The sequence below is a fragment of the Haliaeetus leucocephalus genome, unplaced genomic scaffold, assembly GCF_000737465.1.
Source record: "Haliaeetus leucocephalus isolate CR32 unplaced genomic scaffold, Haliaeetus_leucocephalus-4.0 Scaffold0, whole genome shotgun sequence".
NCBI lineage: Eukaryota > Metazoa > Chordata > Aves > Accipitriformes > Accipitridae > Haliaeetus > Haliaeetus leucocephalus.
This window is the reverse complement of record NW_010972436.1, coordinates 1,505,313-1,522,545: the sequence shown is the minus strand read 5'-3', so window position 1 is coordinate 1,522,545 and position 17,233 is coordinate 1,505,313. Positions and strand designations below refer to the sequence as shown.

At 49.5% G+C, this 17,233-nt stretch overlaps 1 protein-coding gene across 1 annotated transcript in view; it reads left to right on the top strand.

Annotated features, from left to right (window-relative positions):
- CACNA1I (calcium channel, voltage-dependent, T type, alpha 1I subunit) overlaps window positions 1-17,233 on the top strand; it is a 156,363-nt gene that overhangs the window by 120,645 nt on the left and 18,485 nt on the right. The window contains exons 10-24 of the mRNA XM_010562332.1: window positions 1,433-1,584; window positions 2,206-2,391; window positions 3,086-3,203; window positions 3,676-3,831; window positions 4,270-4,360; window positions 6,923-7,125; window positions 8,313-8,723; window positions 9,550-9,650; window positions 10,730-10,853; window positions 11,679-11,747; window positions 12,596-12,780; window positions 13,121-13,247; window positions 14,365-14,490; window positions 14,977-15,066; window positions 16,060-16,252. Of these exons, the coding sequence (XP_010560634.1) occupies window positions 1,433-1,584; window positions 2,206-2,391; window positions 3,086-3,203; window positions 3,676-3,831; window positions 4,270-4,360; window positions 6,923-7,125; window positions 8,313-8,723; window positions 9,550-9,650; window positions 10,730-10,853; window positions 11,679-11,747; window positions 12,596-12,780; window positions 13,121-13,247; window positions 14,365-14,490; window positions 14,977-15,066; window positions 16,060-16,252 (2,332 nt within the window). The remainder of the gene's footprint in view (window positions 1-1,432; window positions 1,585-2,205; window positions 2,392-3,085; window positions 3,204-3,675; window positions 3,832-4,269; window positions 4,361-6,922; window positions 7,126-8,312; window positions 8,724-9,549; window positions 9,651-10,729; window positions 10,854-11,678; window positions 11,748-12,595; window positions 12,781-13,120; window positions 13,248-14,364; window positions 14,491-14,976; window positions 15,067-16,059; window positions 16,253-17,233) is intronic.

Below are 17,233 nucleotides of genomic sequence, written 5' to 3'. Positions count from 1 at the left end.
TGGGAACATTTTGTACCCTGCCATTGCCGTGGTAGTCTCCCTGGGCTATGTGTGTGTCCGAGTATGTGCAATATAGTCACGCGTGTGCTGCCCCTCATGTGTCCGACCTTGCTGGAGACCTCAGCCCTTGCTGTTTGGCCTGGTGCAGTCCTAGCCCCTGGGAGAGAGGTGCTTTGAGCAGATGAGTCCATCCCAAATTCAGTGTAGGGAATGCCTCCACAGGGGATGGCAAGATCCTGGCATCCTTCATCAGTGACATCGGCACAGCCTCCATCTCCCTCTGAAGCAAAGTTTCATTATTCCTGAGGAAATGGTCTAGACCCTTTCCTGACCTTGTCAGAGAAGTTTCCAAGGCTGCACACACTGAAGAAAAAGTCATTAATTCAGAAAACAAAAAGAGTAATTTAATTTGCTCAGACTTGTTCCACTGATGGAGTCATTAAAACACTTTCTCTCATATGCACAAACACATTGGTCTCTGGTCTCTGCTGGAGAAGGCTGTATCACAGGGGCTGAAAGATGTGTCAGAGATTCAACAGAAAAAAATGCCTGAGGCAGGGTCAGATTGCCCTTTTATTCCTTTATTTTATTTTTTTTATTTCGACACAGTCATCTTGTGTCATCCTTGGAGGTTTTCACCTTGTGCATCTGCCTTTCTCCTCTTGCTGTCCATTTTTCTCTTTTCCTCACCCTGTCCTGCTCTTCCTCTCCCTTACAGGTAGGCGTTAGCAGAGTGCCCCTTCTTGCTGTTGTCTTTTTCGTCTAGTCTGATATTTGCTTGGGTAATTATTGAGACCACTCTGACGATAGAGGCATGAGAAAAGACTGCTGGAGCAAGTCTGGAAAACTAATGCATACCAAGGATTTGGTGGGGAGTTGGGGAGATAAAAATGGGGAAGGGAAAAAATAGAGGGGAAAAGGGCAGAGAAGTGCAGCAAGGTTTAGAGGAAGATAGGGAACTGTTTTCCTATCATTAAAATGTTTTCAGAATTTCAGCAAAAAAATGTGCCAGCTACCTGTGGAAACCTCAGAGGAAGATCCTTGAAGAAAGAGGTTGACTGCAGATCAGCTACTTTTGCCCTGCTTCAAAAAATACTCAAGTTCTTTGCACAAAGTAAAGCAGCCTTTAGCTGGGGAACCAGGGTACAGAGTGGGATGTGGGAGACGCTTCGTCAGCCTTGGCCGTGTGAGTGGCTGTGGGGCTCCTGACCACCTCTAGTAAAAGAATTTTTTAGGGACAGAACCTATGATGAAGGTAGTAAATGTGCAAAGGAATCTGGAGTGCAAGAGGCTCTATCCAGCTCCACTCTAATCTCACCCATGGAGCTTTGCAGCTCCTTACAAAGCCTGTCCCCTGGGAATAGTGGCACTTTATTTCCCATAATTGCAGGGCTCTTTCAGTTCTGACTCTCTGAATTTGCCTTCTCTCCAGCCAGAGGAATTGACCAACATCTTGGAGATCAGCAACGTTGTCTTTACGAGCATGTTTGCCCTGGAGATGATCCTGAAACTTGCTGCTTTTGGTCTCTTTGATTACCTCCGCAACCCCTACAACATCTTTGACAGTATCATCGTCATCATCAGGTGACAAGGGCCTTGGGGATCAACTGAAATACATACAGAAGAGTACTACAGAGCTTGCACATTTTCGTGTGCCTTTTCAAAAAGGATTTAGCAGCTATACTAGGATGAGCTGAGCTGATGCACAAGGCCGAGGATTGGGAGACCACATTGTCTTTTCCCAACATTTGGTGACCCTAGGCAAGCCGCATAGCATTTCTGCCCCTTAGTTCTCTCCTCTGTAGAATGAAGGCAGTTGCAATTGCCTTGTAAGTCCACAACAAATATTAGCTGTGAAATGTTTTAAAAATGCAAAAATTAAGGATGCTACAAAGGTTTAATGTGTGATAGAAGAACTTGTCTTGCTGGAATTTAATGCTGCAATCCTTTCCTCATTCCTGCAACATACAGTGCCATGATCATGTTCTTAAGGGAGAAATGCAGCTTTCTACACATAAGTATAAGCCTATAGTATATACTTCTAATTATATCCTGCTCAAACAGATTTTCTCTCAGACCCCTTTATACTTGCTGCCAATGCAGAGGTGAAAACGTGGATTAGCATTGTTATTCCTCTCTCTCTTCTGTTCGTTCCTTTGTCTTTCATTTTGTCCCTCATACTCCCTGTGCCTCTCTGGGCCACAGCATCTGGGAGATCATCGGCCAGTCGGACGGGGGACTCTCTGTGCTGAGGACTTTCCGTCTCCTGCGGGTGCTGAAGCTGGTACGTTTCATGCCCGCGCTGCGCCGCCAGCTTGTGGTGCTGATGAAGACTATGGACAACGTAGCCACCTTCTGCATGCTCCTCATGCTCTTCATCTTTATATTCAGGTGAGGAGGCAGTTAGTTGCCTCACTGTGTTTTGGAGAGGCACTGCATGGCTCATGTGGAGAGCAACTTCGGAACATGACTGCATGACTTGTCTTGCCCATTGCTCTAGGTTCAGGCAGCACTGACAAGCGCTTATTTGTTCATAAGGACCGAGGTTACTGCTGCCCTAAATTGGGTTCAGCAGCTGAAGATTTGGCCTGGACGGGGTGGAGAAATACTGCCACCAAATGCGCATGTTGTGCATAATGTCCCATCACAGGATAGGTGAAGTTTCTTGGTAATCAACACTGGCTGCAGGAACAGTTTGGTCTGGAGGCTGACTCTGGCAGAAGGGTGGCAGGAAGCAATCAGGAAAATCTGTCAGCGCATCCCGGGGATGCGGTGGTAGGGAGGCGAATCAAAACGAGAGCAAACAAGAATGATGGGAAGAGCAGATCTGAAGGACAGGTTGGAGGGAATACATGAGCTCTGAGCCAGTACAGGTGGAAAGCCAGTTTTTTTGGTGAGCTATAGGGGTGCAATGCACAGCTCCTTCTTCACGGATAGGTCCTAGTGGTCTGGCTGTGTTGTTCTACCCCTCACTCCTGTGGTGTTACATTAGCTTGTTGGGAGGAAAAGAGAATGACTCTGATGAGCTCATTGTGGTGGCAGAGGTATTTATATTTGACACCATCTCCACTTCTTGTCCCAACAGCATCCTAGGAATGCACATCTTTGGTTGCAAGTTCAGCCTCAGGACAGACACAGGAGATACAGTTCCTGACCGGAAGAATTTTGACTCCCTGCTGTGGGCCATCGTCACCGTCTTCCAGGTGAGCCCACTTTGGTCTCTTTGGGTGGACCACAGCAAATTGAAGAGGATGTAGAGGAGCTTCTTCTCATTGAGGAGCATTGCACTACGCTCCTGACAGCACAAAAGGCTCCAGCATGTCCTGTTTAGAGGAGGAATAACTGGGCGTTGTAACCAAATGAATGGTGTACCTCAGACAAGAGGGCTCCTTCCTTCCCAGGAGACAGTTTGCAAAGGTCACTCCTGTCGTGGTAACTCCCCTGCTTAACACTGTCACCTCAGCCCATGACTGCCCTCACAGTCGCTCTTCTTTATTCTTGCTCAGCTAACGTTATCAGGGCAGTACCACCACTGGGCAGTGGCAGTGGGTGTGTGGTTATGGTGAAGTGAAGAGGCCTGATGTGGTCCTGATGTGTATCCTTTCACTGTCCTTTTCTGAGAATCCCCTTTGTGTCCTTCCTTCATGTTTATGTGGCCTCTGCGCCTGGTTGCAGATCCTAACCCAGGAGGACTGGAATGTTGTGCTCTACAATGGCATGGCCTCCACCTCGCCATGGGCATCCCTCTACTTTGTGGCTCTCATGACATTTGGCAATTACGTGCTCTTCAATCTGCTGGTGGCCATTCTCGTGGAGGGGTTCCAGGCTGAGGTGAGTTGCCAGTGGGGCCTCATCAGGAGGAGGAATAGAGGTGCTAAAAAGGGAACCTTTGAGACACTGTGAGGGTACTGGGGTGGAGGACTCCCAAAGTATCACACCTCTGTCATTTCCCTTGTTAAGTTCAGGGCGGGCTTCCTTTAAAAAAAATGACAGCATTAATGCTTGCAAGGAAAGAGACAAGCCCTCTGGAAGGGAGTTCACAATTTGCATCCTGTGCAACAGACCCTGCCCTACTAGGGCGAGTCCTTTGCCCCTCCAAAAGCAAGAACGCAGTATGTCAACCATTGCAGGTCACACAAGGCTCTTTCCAGTGATCACACTGATGCCTTGCTGCCAAGGAGGATTTTACAGTTGTTCCAGCAATGAAAGACAAGAACAAATGGTCTTTTCTGTTTATGAGTTTGCAACTTCTAAATTTTTGTGTTCCAGGGTGATGCCAACCGGTCATACTCAGATGAAGATCAGAGTTCATCAAACATGGAGGAGTTAGATCAGTTCCAAGAGGTCCAGGAAGGCTCAGGTACAATAGCTCAACCAACCTCACTTGCTTATCTCCCATTGCTGTTTAGTGAGAAATCTGAAAGCAGATTCTGCAGAAAATTCACTCCCATCTCCAAGAACTTTTCGGTTTGCATTCTGAACTTTATGCTAGTTTGTGGTGTCATCTGTGGAAAAACAGAGCCATGCTGGCATCCTGAGAAATGCGATAGCCAAGGGGAGCAGTTCTTGAATGACCTGCAGAACATCAACTAGGAATGAGAAGTGAGACTGTCTCTGCTTAGCTTCAGGGGCACCATTTCAGGAACACTGTGTCCAAATCTGGGACCCTGTCCTGGCTTCAGCTGGGATAGAGTTAATTTTCTTCTTAGTAGCTGGTATAGTGAGGTTTTGATTTAGTGTGGAATAATGTTGATAACACACTGATGTTTTAGTTGTTGCTAAGTAGCACTTAACCTAAGTTAAGGATTTTTCAGTTTCCTGTGCTCTGCCAGCAAGCAGGTGCACAAACAAGAAGCTGGGAGGGAGTGTGGCCAGGACAGCTGACCCAAACTAGCCAAAGGGATATCCCATACCATAGAACGTCATGCTCAGTATATAAACTGGGGGCAAGTTGGCCACGAGGGGTGTGGATCACTGCTCAGGCATTGGTCAACAGGTGGTGAGCAATTGCATTGTACATCGCTTGTCTTTTCTTGAGTTTTATTTCTTTTTTTCTCTCTCTCTTTTTAAATTCTATTCCTTTTCACTATTATTATTATATTATTTATTATTAGTAGTATTAGTATTACATTTTATTTTACTTTAGTTATTAAATCATTCTTATCTCAAGCCACAAGTTTTACTTTTTTTTTCAATTCTCCTCCCCATCCCACTGGGAGCAGGGAGGAGTGAGCGTGTGGCTGCGTGGTGCTTAGTTGCTGGCTGGGGTTAAACAACAACAGACCCACATTTGGATAGGGGATACCAACACGTTAAAAAGGACTCGGACAAATCTGGAAGTCTTGCCTCATAGCGAGAGGCTAATGAAGCTTAGAGAAACCAAAGAAGTGACTTGAACACACACTCTGTAAGTGCCGACCATAAGGAGAGATTTCTGATGGTAGATGGCTCTTTAATTGAGCAGAAAAAAGCATAATGAGATTGTAAAGGTTGGAAGCCGAAGCTAGACAAATTCAAACCGAAAAACCCCACATATTTTTAAGGAAAGATAATTAACTGTTGGAACCGTCTGCCTGCAAACTTCTGGGTAAGGTCTCCACCCCTCGAAGTCTTCCCTTGAAGACCGCAAGTCTTTCTGCGAGGGGTATTATACTTCAGGAGCAGCAAGAGCAGCTTGCTCCGCAGTGTATGGTGAGCCAGGAGCTGAGAGGGAGGGACAGCCAGGCAGGAGGGCAGGGACCACGCCGACAAAAGCACAGTACCGGCACAAGGGGAGCAGAGCAGGTCTGCTGACACTAGCCAGGGTCAGCCAATTGTTCGGTGATTGCCAGGCAAGTCCACAGTGGTGAGGCAGGTCTGAGGTCAAGCCAAGAAGTCCAGTCAGCAAGACAAGATCAGGATCAGCAAGGTGCAAGGTCAGGCACAAGCATTCTCACAGCATAACCCAGACAAGGAGCACAGGCACAGGGCTGAGCTTAAATGCAGCTCCCACAGCAAGGAGCAGTGGCTCCAGCGTTGGCTTGTTACAGCTCTTTCCTGCAACTTAGCTGTTTTCACAGCAGCCTGATCCTGGGTTACATGGCTGCGCCATATCAGAGCTTACCTTGAATGTAGAAAGCCAAACCCCCAGGAGGGCAAACGGGGAAGAGGTTGCGGAGCTGTTGGTGCAATCACGGCTGTGACGCTGTGTGCAGGTGAAGATACATGACCTTCGTGATGCAATAGGTCAAACAAAAATGAAAGTTCCAGTCCTTTCGGGCATTAAAATCCAGTACCCCGTCCTCTCTATCCATCTGAACAAATGCTGATGGTCATCCACAGCACCTGACATACCCCTCAAAGGTGTCCTGTATCTTCAAGGTCAATGATCAGTCGTTTGAAGAGGCCCAGTGTAGTAGGATAGACTGGGATGAAGAGTGTGATTGCGGGAATTTAAAGGTAACCTCAATACGTGGATGGCTGTGGGTCTCCCCACATCTTAGTCTCTTCCACAGTGTCTACGCCTAACTGCTTTAAATAGCCAGTCCGACAGTCGGTGGTATTTGTTCAGACCTGAAGATGCAGGTGTCTGTTCTTGGCATGCAGAAGCACACTCTCCTCCCCAGCTGCCAGGGTTCGGCTTCTTGCTCTGCCTGTCAGCCTGAGTCTGCCTGACCAGCACTCTGCTCGTTGTCTGGCCCCCAGGAGAGCTGCCGTCAGCTTTGGGGACTGAGGAGAATACTTCAAAGTCTTCCCAGCTTGTGCTGCTTTTGCCACAACACCCTAAATCGGAAGGAATTGATGCTGATTGGTGCTAAACAGCTAATATTCTGTTAGCTGCTGCTAACGTGCTAAACAGCTTAGACATTGGAACAGTCACTGGATAGTGAGGAACCCACCTTCTTCTTTCGCTTTCTTCTTCTTTCTGCATCTTTCCACCCAGATCCCAAGCTCTGTGCAATTCCTGTGACCCCTAATGGACACTTGGACCCATCCCTGCCCTCTTCCAACCCACCAGTGGCTGCTGGGGGGGCCACCAACTCTTCACGCAACTCGCTGCAGCCTGACCAGATCCGCGTTGCTGTTGACTCCCGGAAGAGCAGTGTGATGTCCCTGGGGAGAATGACCTATGACCAGCGGTCCTTGGTGAGTGAGTGAGTACAGAAGCGTGTCATACCCTTCTTTTGAAGTCCAAGCACTCTGTTGTCTTTCTGCTGTCGTCCGGGGATTGCTGTGGAGGATTGCACTGCTGCTGTAGGCTTCTAACACAAGCACGTTGCCTGTCTTTAGGAAGCCAGCTCAATTCACATTATTTATCTAAATTTCCAGATTATTGAAGTCTATTTCTGGGTTATTGATCTATATTCCATTGAGTGTGGGATTCAGCTCTTTTATATTCTTCTGGTGGGAGAGGGGGAACACTAAGGAGACAGAGTCTCTCTCTTAGTGTGAAATATGTTTTGTCTCCTTGCCCTTTCCTTGTTTTTGTAGGGCACAGGACACAAAATGATGCCCTGAGTTGAGAGCATAGGAATATCTGGGTGATGCCAGAACTGCCAAGTCCCATAACAGATGGGTTTTCTGGAAGCTTTTGTAACAATGAAGAGAGAAATCTTGACTTGGAGCTCCCCATAGCAGGTCCTGCTGCCCCTTAGCACTTCCCCAAGCACTGCTGGCTGTCCAGCTGATGCACCTCAGACCTGTCCACCTTATAACATCAGCTTCTGGGCTTTCTACTCACTGACACACACAGCTTTGGGGGGGTGCATCGGTGCTCAAAGGGTTTGTGCCCCTGTTATTTCTAAACAGGGAGAGCTGTCAGGCATGTACTACATGATAAGTTGCTGATGCAGTTGGACTAGACTGTAACCAACAAGGCTGTTTCTCTCATTTCTTCTTTTTACTAAGACTGTACTCAAAGATGGTGTGTCAGATTATCCATCACCCTGTACCTTGTGTTATCCTCTACCCCAGGGCAGCATAAAAAACTGCCAATCAGATATTTTGAGAGCTTTGTTCTTACTCTGTACTGGTGTAAGTAACAACATCAAGCACCTGGCCTTTGGCTTTATTATTTACCTTCCCCATAAGTGCTTTGCACACAGATGGTGCTATAAAGTAATCACAGCTGACACCATTACTAACTCATTATCAATTTATTGTCAGATTTACAGAGGTTGCTGCTAAATTCCCACCACGCAACTTCCTCAGTGGCTGCAAAAGGCAACCTCCCTGGCTCGGGGGCCCAGGGAGAAGCCTGTGATCTGAAATTGGATTGCATGCTCCCTCCTTGTGCCCGGACTTGCTGAGTCCCCGTCCCCCTCTCTTAACAGTCCAGCTCCCGCAGTTCCCACTACGGTGCCTGGGGCCGCAGCGGAGCCTGGGGCAGCCGTCGCTCCAGCTGGAACAGCCTGGCCCGGGGACACAGCCTGAAGCACAAACCTCCCTCTGCCGAGCACGAATCCCTCCTGTCTGGGGAAAGGCACAGGGCGGCAGATGGGGAGCCAGACGGGACGGGAAGGGTGTCTCATCACCGCCGGACGCTCTCCCTGGACAACAAAGGCTCCTGTGACCTGCTGGAGTTGTCCTCAGTCCCGTCTGGCAACCGAGTGACCCATAAGCTGGGAGCAGCATCCAGCGAGCATCAAGACTGCAATGGCAAAATGCCCAGTATCGCCAAGGAGATCTTCCCAAAGATGAACAACCGCAAGGAACGGGGAGAGGATGATGAAGAGATAGATTATGTGAGTACCTGGTGGAGGGAACCTGGGGTTACACCGCGGTGCTGTGGGAAACCCCAGATCCGTCCTCAAGTGTCAGTCTCTCTGCCACATGGATGGGACAGCTTGCAAAGATGCTTTAAGCACAGCTGGAGGACATCACCGAACGCAGATGGGACCTTCTAGACCCAGACAAGCTCAAACCACGTTGTGAGGCTGCCTGCAAGGCAGTCGTACAGGTGGATGGTGGGAGGAAGGACAATATAGGGTCACATGCATGGTCGTTGGGGGGCTGTCATTTCAGAGCAGTGCAGCCAGCGATTTCTACAGGCTAGGAAAGGTCAGGCTGTGCGAGGAGCAAGAGCTATGCATGGGGAAAATCAGCAGCAAGTACAGGACTGTACCAAATACAGATATATATGCTGTATGAAATTAAATCACTTCCAAGCCCAGGTGCCAACAGAAGGCTTTCCTGTCTTGGCCTCTCATTTAGCTGAGGTGGCAAGGAAACACTGTGCTCATGTAACAGAGCCACTCCAACAGTTCAGAGAAGGCATCATGGACAACATCCTGCTCTAGGAAGGACATCAGCAGTTTTATTTGTAATGATTTGGGGAGGAAACCAGATGCCAAGGGGTAAAAAGGCCCTGACAAAGCAGCTCCTACCTCCTTTTCAGTGGTTTGTTGCTCTTTGAGTCCATTTCCTTGTTCAGGGGCTTAAAGAACAGCAGGTAGTGCACTGGCAAACTGCAGGTAGTGGTGTTTTGGGGTCAGATGTGAAAGGAAGAGTGCCTTTCTCAGGCAAGTGGGAAGGTAACCAGTGGCACTTGCTTCTGCTGTGTCCCTCCAGAGCTTGTGCTTTCGCATCCGGAAGATGATGGAAGTCTATAAGCCAGACTGGTGTGAGTTACGGGAAGACTGGTCCATATATCTCTTCTCTCCACAAAACAGGTTTGTGCAGTTTTTGCCATGAAAGGGTTGAGAAGATGGGGCAGATTCTGTTGCCACGCTGGCCACATCCTCTGAGCTGCACGTTAGGTTGCAACTTTAAACTTACCAGCTGGGAATGTGATTTGTCTCCTCCATCTCCACTTCTACAGCCAAACAACATTTCTCTTCCTTGATTCTGGAGATGAAAGGAAGGATGAGAATCCTAAATAGCTATTGTGACTTTCCCTCCCTTTGGAGCATCCCATTTTTCTTTTGTGTAATCATAAATATTTATAGCAAAGCAAGGCAGGGAATACTAACATTAACCCAAAAAAGAGAAGGAATGTATTATTAACTACTTTCTAATACTGATATTTCCTCCCCTGGTACCAGAACAGTCTCTCCACTTCATTTTTAGTCCCAGTACCAACTTATCAGCAGTCATATCACACATTTTAGGGCAAAGTTAGAATACTTCTTGCCTGAAAAAAAGAAATTTTGGATAAATTCTTCCTTCTAAAGGGGTCTTCCCACCAGGAGAAAATGTCCATGTACCCCAGCCAACAGTATTCTCACCCATGTGCATCGCTCCTTGAAAAGAAGGGGATTTCCTTACAGGTCATGCAGGAGAGCTCTTTGCTCTGTGTGACACCTATGCTAATGAGCACAGTGTCCTTCGGAGCAGACAGAAGTGTGGTCCCCATGACTGCCAACCTATCTGCCTCTCCTCAGCTTTCAGCATGTGGCCTCTTTGCCCTGGGGTGGTACAAAGTGTGAGTTTGGGAGGAAAACTGAAACTCAGCCTCTTCTCTACGGGGCGAGAGAGGAGCACAGTGGTGCCTATAGTGATTAGGAAACCACTCTGGCATTGGGGCAATGGATGAAGGTTCAGCTCCTTGCTCTGCCCTTGCTCTGCTCCAGGCTCCCTGTGTGACCCTGGGCCACCCTGGGATATTGCCATGGCAAGGGACTTCAGTATCAGTGATAGGAAAACTGCTACGTCAGAGCTCAGTTTTGGCCAGACTTCTCAATTCTCTGTCCTCACAGCTCCTAACGTTGCTCTGCCCATGGCACAGGTGCCTACTGGAACTCTCTTGCAGGTTTCGCCTCCTCTGCCAAACCATCATTGCTCACAAGCTCTTTGACTATGTTGTGCTGGCCTTCATCTTCCTGAACTGCATCACTATTGCTCTGGAGAGACCACAGATTGAACACAGAAGCACGGTGAGCACCGTTTCCTCCCACCTGCTTTTTAGCACAACCTCTGACAGCGGTTCGTAAGTGTTCCTGGCACTGGTATGACCTCTGGAATAACTTCAGCGTTAAACACCAGCTCCCACTCATCTATTCAAATGCCCAAGTATTAGTAATTCACATAGTGCACACTTCCCCTGCAGGGTCTTATAATGGGGCAACACACTTTCTAAACAGTAATCATAGTTCCCTCCCTCTTGGAAAGTAAGAGAGTCCTCCAGGCACCTGCAGTTAAGCGATGACTGGCAAAAGGGACAGCGACTGGGGACTAAAAGGTAGAAGTAACTTCCATTCTGTACAAATGGCACGTCATCATTCATGTATGCTGCTTTTAAGCCATCTTGGAGGTGGCTGAAGCTGGCAAGTGAAATGGCTTTTTCTGCACATCTGCCTTAGCGATCCCCAGACCCTACTGCACTTACAATCCAGCGGTCAGTGCTCAGCAGCCTTTCGGGAAGGAGTCCCAGGTCAGCGTAGCAGGTCAGGACTGAGCAGCACTGGCAGAACAGGGCAGAGAGTGCCTTGAGACCAGATTTGCAGGCTGCATTGCAAATCCCATCCACTGTGCTCTTGCAGAGTTGCGTAGGATCCCGTCCCAGCTGTGGCACGGAGCTGAGCCAAGGTGTATCAGCTAAAAGCTGCCTAGTTCTGGCCTTTGCCAAAGGCACCTCTCTTATTTTCCCAACTTTCAGACCCTTCACAGGAAAGCAAAAGATATCAAATTCATCAGAGGGGCCTGACAGAGTGACAAGAAGTCATCAAGATACATTTAAGGCCTTTCTCTGTTTTTTCTAGGAGAGAATCTTTCTCACTGTATCCAACTACATTTTCACAGCAATTTTTGTAGCTGAGATGACACTGAAGGTAAGTTACTGGAGATGAACTGCTGAGAGCTTTTTCCCAGTGTCAGGAACAACATGGCTCACGTTTGCTCAGCACCCTTCTAAAATCTTGCCATCTTTTCAGTGTGTGAGTCCTTCCCTCTATCTTGGTAAAGGCAGATACCGCCTGGGGTTGTGTCCTCTCTTGTCAGACATGGAGGGGATGTTTATCCTAGGCTTTAAATCTGAATGGATCTTAGTATCCAGGAGGAATAGCTGACCTTCAGGTATGGATTTTGTAATGATATCAAATGTCCATTCCCTTTCTCCTGGAGCAAGAACAGGGGAAATAACAACAATATTAATAAAATGCTCTTAGTTGAGATAATTATTCAATAGGTGTCTAAGTACTTTGCAACAATAGGGAAATCTTGTTATTCCCCTCCTGTGATCAGGAAAGAGTCCTAAAACTGGGTGCCTGAAGTTAAACCCCTAAAATTCATACCTGAATTATGGCCATGATTTGCAGGGTGTTCAGCTCTCCCCAAGGCAAGCAATTTCTGTAGTGCCTGCTGGTGTTGAGAACTGCTGAGACTCGAACCACCCCTTTAAGAGCCAAAGTACGGGTTTTGGTGCCCGATTTTACCTCCCAGGTGATCTCTGGACTGGGAGACTTGTCCCAGGTCTGTGGCATGGCAGGAAAAGGTTTCCTGCGTGTTCCCTACAGTGTGCTGTTGCTCAGGGAGGCAGAGGAAAGGTGGGAAGACACCATGGCCCTGTTATTTCTGGAGTTACGTGCCACCACTTTCCCCAAAGACGTTTTCCTTCATAGTCTTCCAGGCAACGTGGAGAGAAGCCATTTAACCCCCTCTCCTCTCCCCTCTCTTGCAGGTGGTCTCCCTAGGCCTGTATTTTGGGGATCAGGCTTATCTCCGCAGCAGCTGGAACATCTTGGATGGCTTCTTGGTCTTCGTGTCTCTCATTGACATTGTGGTCTCGGTGGCCTCTGCTGGCGGTGCCAAAATTCTGGGGGTGCTGCGAGTCCTCCGGCTGCTGCGCACCTTACGTCCCCTCCGGTCAGAGCCCCACTGAGCCCTGCTTGGCCCCCTTTTCCCACCAGCCCCCCCCCAGGAAGGGTCCCAGAATCAGGTCCCGCTGTGCCAGGCAAAGTGTGGTCTTTGACAAGCCATAAGCCACAGTGAGGTTCCTCTTAGCCGTATGGCTCTGGCCCTGGAGGTACCTCATCAGACAACCAACCCACAGGACAGAAGAGGCTTTCTGGTCGCAGGAGATTGGTCCCCACTGATGGGTCACTGCACAGCAAGAGTGGGGGTCCACTGCTGCTGAAAATGCTTAGCTTAGCCCAAACATCCCCGCCCCGTCCCTCTGTCACCGCTCCCCTTCCTTCCCTTCCAGAGTCATCAGTCGAGCCCCTGGCCTGAAGCTGGTGGTGGAGACGCTCATTTCTTCCCTCAAGCCCATAGGAAACATCGTCCTCATCTGCTGCGCTTTCTTCATCATCTTTGGCATCCTGGGTGTGCAGGTAGGTTGTTGCTGCCCATCAAACAGCCCCTGTGCCCACACCCCTGCCACGGGCGCCCGTACCCCCAGGTCCTACAACAGACACAACCAAGCACAGCAGGAGGGCCAGGCAAGCTGGGAAATTTTCTGCACCTGCCCTCCTCCGTGAGCTTCTCCCACCATAACGTCCCGCAGCCTTTGGCAAGGACAGCTGGGTCCTCAGCGAGCGCAGGCGTTGCTGGATGTGTGAGACAGGAGTTAGCGCTCACGCCTGGCAGGAGTTGGATCAGGGTTTGGGTCGGCGTTACAGGGAGAGCCCAGCACAGGGCTCGCTGGGCTCGTCCATGTCACGCCACGAGGGCAAGCAGCTCAGCGCCTGCTTGCATGAACGCTGCCTCCAGTCAGCTCTGTTTCTCCCCCTTGCTCTAAGCCCTAAATCCACCCACAACCTTCTTTTATTTTTTTATTTAATCCTCTTTATTTTCAGCTGTTGCATTGCAGAGGAGCAAGGGCGTGGGCGTTACTTCTATCTCAGGGAATGCGCTATACTTAGTCTGCTCTGATGCATCTGTACAAATGCACAATCCAGTACCTTCCATATGGGGAAAGAGCCCTGGGCAGAACAGCCACAGCAGTGCAGTGCAGCTTTGTGGGGAAAAAAAAAAAAAAAAAAAGTATCTGAGAACCAGGGGATGTTTTTTCTGGTTCTTTACCCTCAGATGAGATCTTCTTTTCCTATCAGCTCTCTCAGTAACTGGGAAGCAGGGAGGGGAGATTACTCTTGGGGACTGAATAGAAGATTTTTTTTTTTTTTTTTTTTCCTTTTGGGCTGGTGGCTCTAATTGCACCCAGAAAGGCTGCCCTAAAGGCTGTCAGATGGTAAGGGCTTACAGTCACTGCTGACCTGGGGCAATGGAGGAGGCTGAAAAGCCAGGTGTGGGTTTATGAGGGTGGCCCTGGCTCCTTGGCAAGGTTTGAGCCTGTGCTCTACGTCACGTTGGCGGTCATTCCTACCTGTCATGCTCCACCTGGCTTGCAGCCCTGCACTCCACCCACCATCTCAGGAGCTTCTGCACATCCCAGGGAGCATGGGGAACCCTGTGGGGAAAGGGGCTGATGGGGTCACTGCCATCCTGCAGCTCTTCAAGGGCAAGTTCTACCACTGCCTTGGAGTCGACATCAGGAACATCACCAACCGGTCCGACTGCGTGGCCGCCAACTACAAGTGGGTGCACCACAAGTATAACTTCGACAACCTGGGACAGGTGAGTGTGCCCGCAGCTCCTGTCTCTGGTGGGAACCCAGCACAAGGTTTGTCTCCTCCTATAGGTACCTCTCCCCGGGGCACAGATGCAGTGCTTGGAAAGCCTGATCCTTGGGCCAGGAGGGACAGTTATTCGGCACGGGTATCCATGCAGAAGCTGTGTCACTACTGCGTTGGTATCGGGATGATGCTTACAGGTTGTGGGGGAAAGAAAAGTGGTGGCAGCAGAGAGCTTGATTTTCTTTTTCCTCCTGCCACAAAGCAGATGTTCCTCACAACCTCTCTCCCCTGGTGGGTCTGGCTGCACATGGCCTCCTGTCCCCCCTCCCTCTCCTCCACGGGGGAAGGAGCAGGTTTTGATGTATGCAGAGACACAGGCAGGAAGAGTATTTCAGTGTTGTGTGTATTAGAGCGTAAACCCATGATTTTTTTTTCCCAGCCTGCCAGATGCACCCGCTCCACATCTGCTTTGTTTTGTGTGTTGCAGGCTCTGATGTCCCTCTTTGTTCTGGCTTCCAAGGATGGCTGGGTCAATATTATGTATAATGGACTAGATGCTGTGGCTGTTGACCAGCAGGTACGAAGACTTCCTTGAGAAAGGACCTTTTTCACTTTCCTCGGGCTAGTAAGGCAGAAGCATGCTTTAACATCCTGCTTCAGACACCTCCCTCAAACCAAGAGTCCCTTCCAGGGCCCTTCTGAATCCTTTGCTCACCTATTTGCAAGGTGTCAGAGTCATGCCTGGTCCATGCAGGGAGGTGCAGCTGTGGCTGTGCAGTGCACGTCTGTAGTAATTCTCACCCTCTACTCAGTTTGGATCTCACAGCAGGTCTTTATCTATTTGTAATGACAAAGAAACAATGCCATGTGCCTTTCTGGTCATGCTGGCTCCCTCCTAGCCCACAGATGGTTATTTTAATACGCTGTAAAACAGGGACTGTTGGTCTGCTGCCCATTGCATCCCTGTTCCTCTACTGCTAAGGCAATGACCTTGATAGTGTCCAGTGTAGGCACCTGCCATGGGATGCAGTACCACAGGCTTGAACCTTGGGGATGATGCTCCATTTACATCTGAACCTCTGCACAAGGTGCACCACTGTTGGCTTGGTAGGCTTTTTGTCAGGAAACCCCGTGAAATTCAGGGCCTCCTTTCTCTCCGAGTCTGAATGACATTTCTATTCCGGTCTCATCATCGTTTTGGTGGTGTGTGGATGTGGTCTCTACTTGCCCTCCAGCCAAAGGTGTTCCCTGGAACCCATTTTACCACATACTGGTGTTGTACTCCATCAGTGGCTGGGGTTGTACCCGAATCGTGGGTGACTCTGTGCAGGCAGGCCCTTGCCCTTGACTCCCACCCGCTCCATCAATCACCAGCTGATGCCAAAATCCAGTCAGCCAATCACAAACTGCCTTGCCTGTAGCCCCAGCTCTTCCCAGCCCACTCCCCTGATTTCCATAACCCCTCCCCACCTCCCCAGCAGCCAATCACCATGGCAGGTCCCACCCCCATCATTTCCATACCACCATGCACCCAACTGACTGACCGCCTCTGTTCTCCCTCCTCCTCCAGCCAGTGACCAACAACAACCCCTGGATGCTCCTCTACTTCATCTCCTTCCTCCTCATCGTCAGCTTCTTTGTGCTCAACATGTTTGTGGGGGTGGTGGTGGAGAACTTCCACAAGTGCCGGCAGCACCAGGAGGCTGAGGAGGCACGCCGGCGGGAGGAGAAGCGCCTGCGCCGTCTGGAGAAGAAGCGAAGGAGTAAGGCACAGCCTAAGTGTTTGGTCGGTTCGTAGGCCAAGGTTTTCTGAGAAAAGCCTTCTCCTCTTCTTTTTCTTTCCTGACGGACCGGTCTCTGAAACGCATCGCTTGTGGCCACGCTCTCAGCCGTCCTCCCCATGCCACTGCCGTGTCGCTACGCACCCCACTGGGGCGGTCTGGGGAAGAGGGGTGGCTGATGAGGTCTGCTGGGACTGCGGGGAAGCCGCTGGGGTTTTAGCACCCTGCCCCTCGGGAGATAAGATGTACCAAAAATACCCCTGTGCACGTGCTGGTGTGCACTGTCAATCCAGGACGTGCACGCATCGGTGCCCATCCTGGGCTTGGGATAGTCCCACCTGGGCTTCCTGCAACCCAGCCGGTGTTTGGGGGAAGACCTTGACAGGCCATCCTGTGTGTTTAAACCCAAATTTAAAGAAGAGGGAGGGGGGAAAAAAAAAAAGAGGAAGACCCTTGTGTTTTGTTCCTGGCTCTTTCTGTCAAAGTTGCAGTGTCATTCCTTGGGGTCCCAGACCCTCTGTGGTGAAGCAAGCTCTCTTCCTGGTGTTTCTGTCCTCTTCTGTATTACCTTTAGACAAAAATTGCAAAAGCATACTTGCCCCTGGAAATCATCCCTACTACCCCAGACTGATGGGGTTTTTCCATTTGCAGCCTGTGGGCATGCTTTCCCTTCCTCTCCTCCAGTTTTTCCCCTCTCTCCTGTGACACCCCGGGGCCTCTCCTGGAACCATCTGCTCCCTTTGATCATTTGTGATCTTAATTTGTCGAGGCATGAAATGCTGATTTAGCACCATTCCCACAAACATAGACTAACAGATTTTCTTTCTAGCATTCCTTTCCTTGTCTTTTTTCTACTTATTTTCCCCCGACTTCTACTTCCCTCTTTTTGCATTTTTTCCCTCCTTCCTATGTCCCCTACCTTTTACCTATCCTTTTCTGTTCTTTCTGTCTCCCACCTTCATT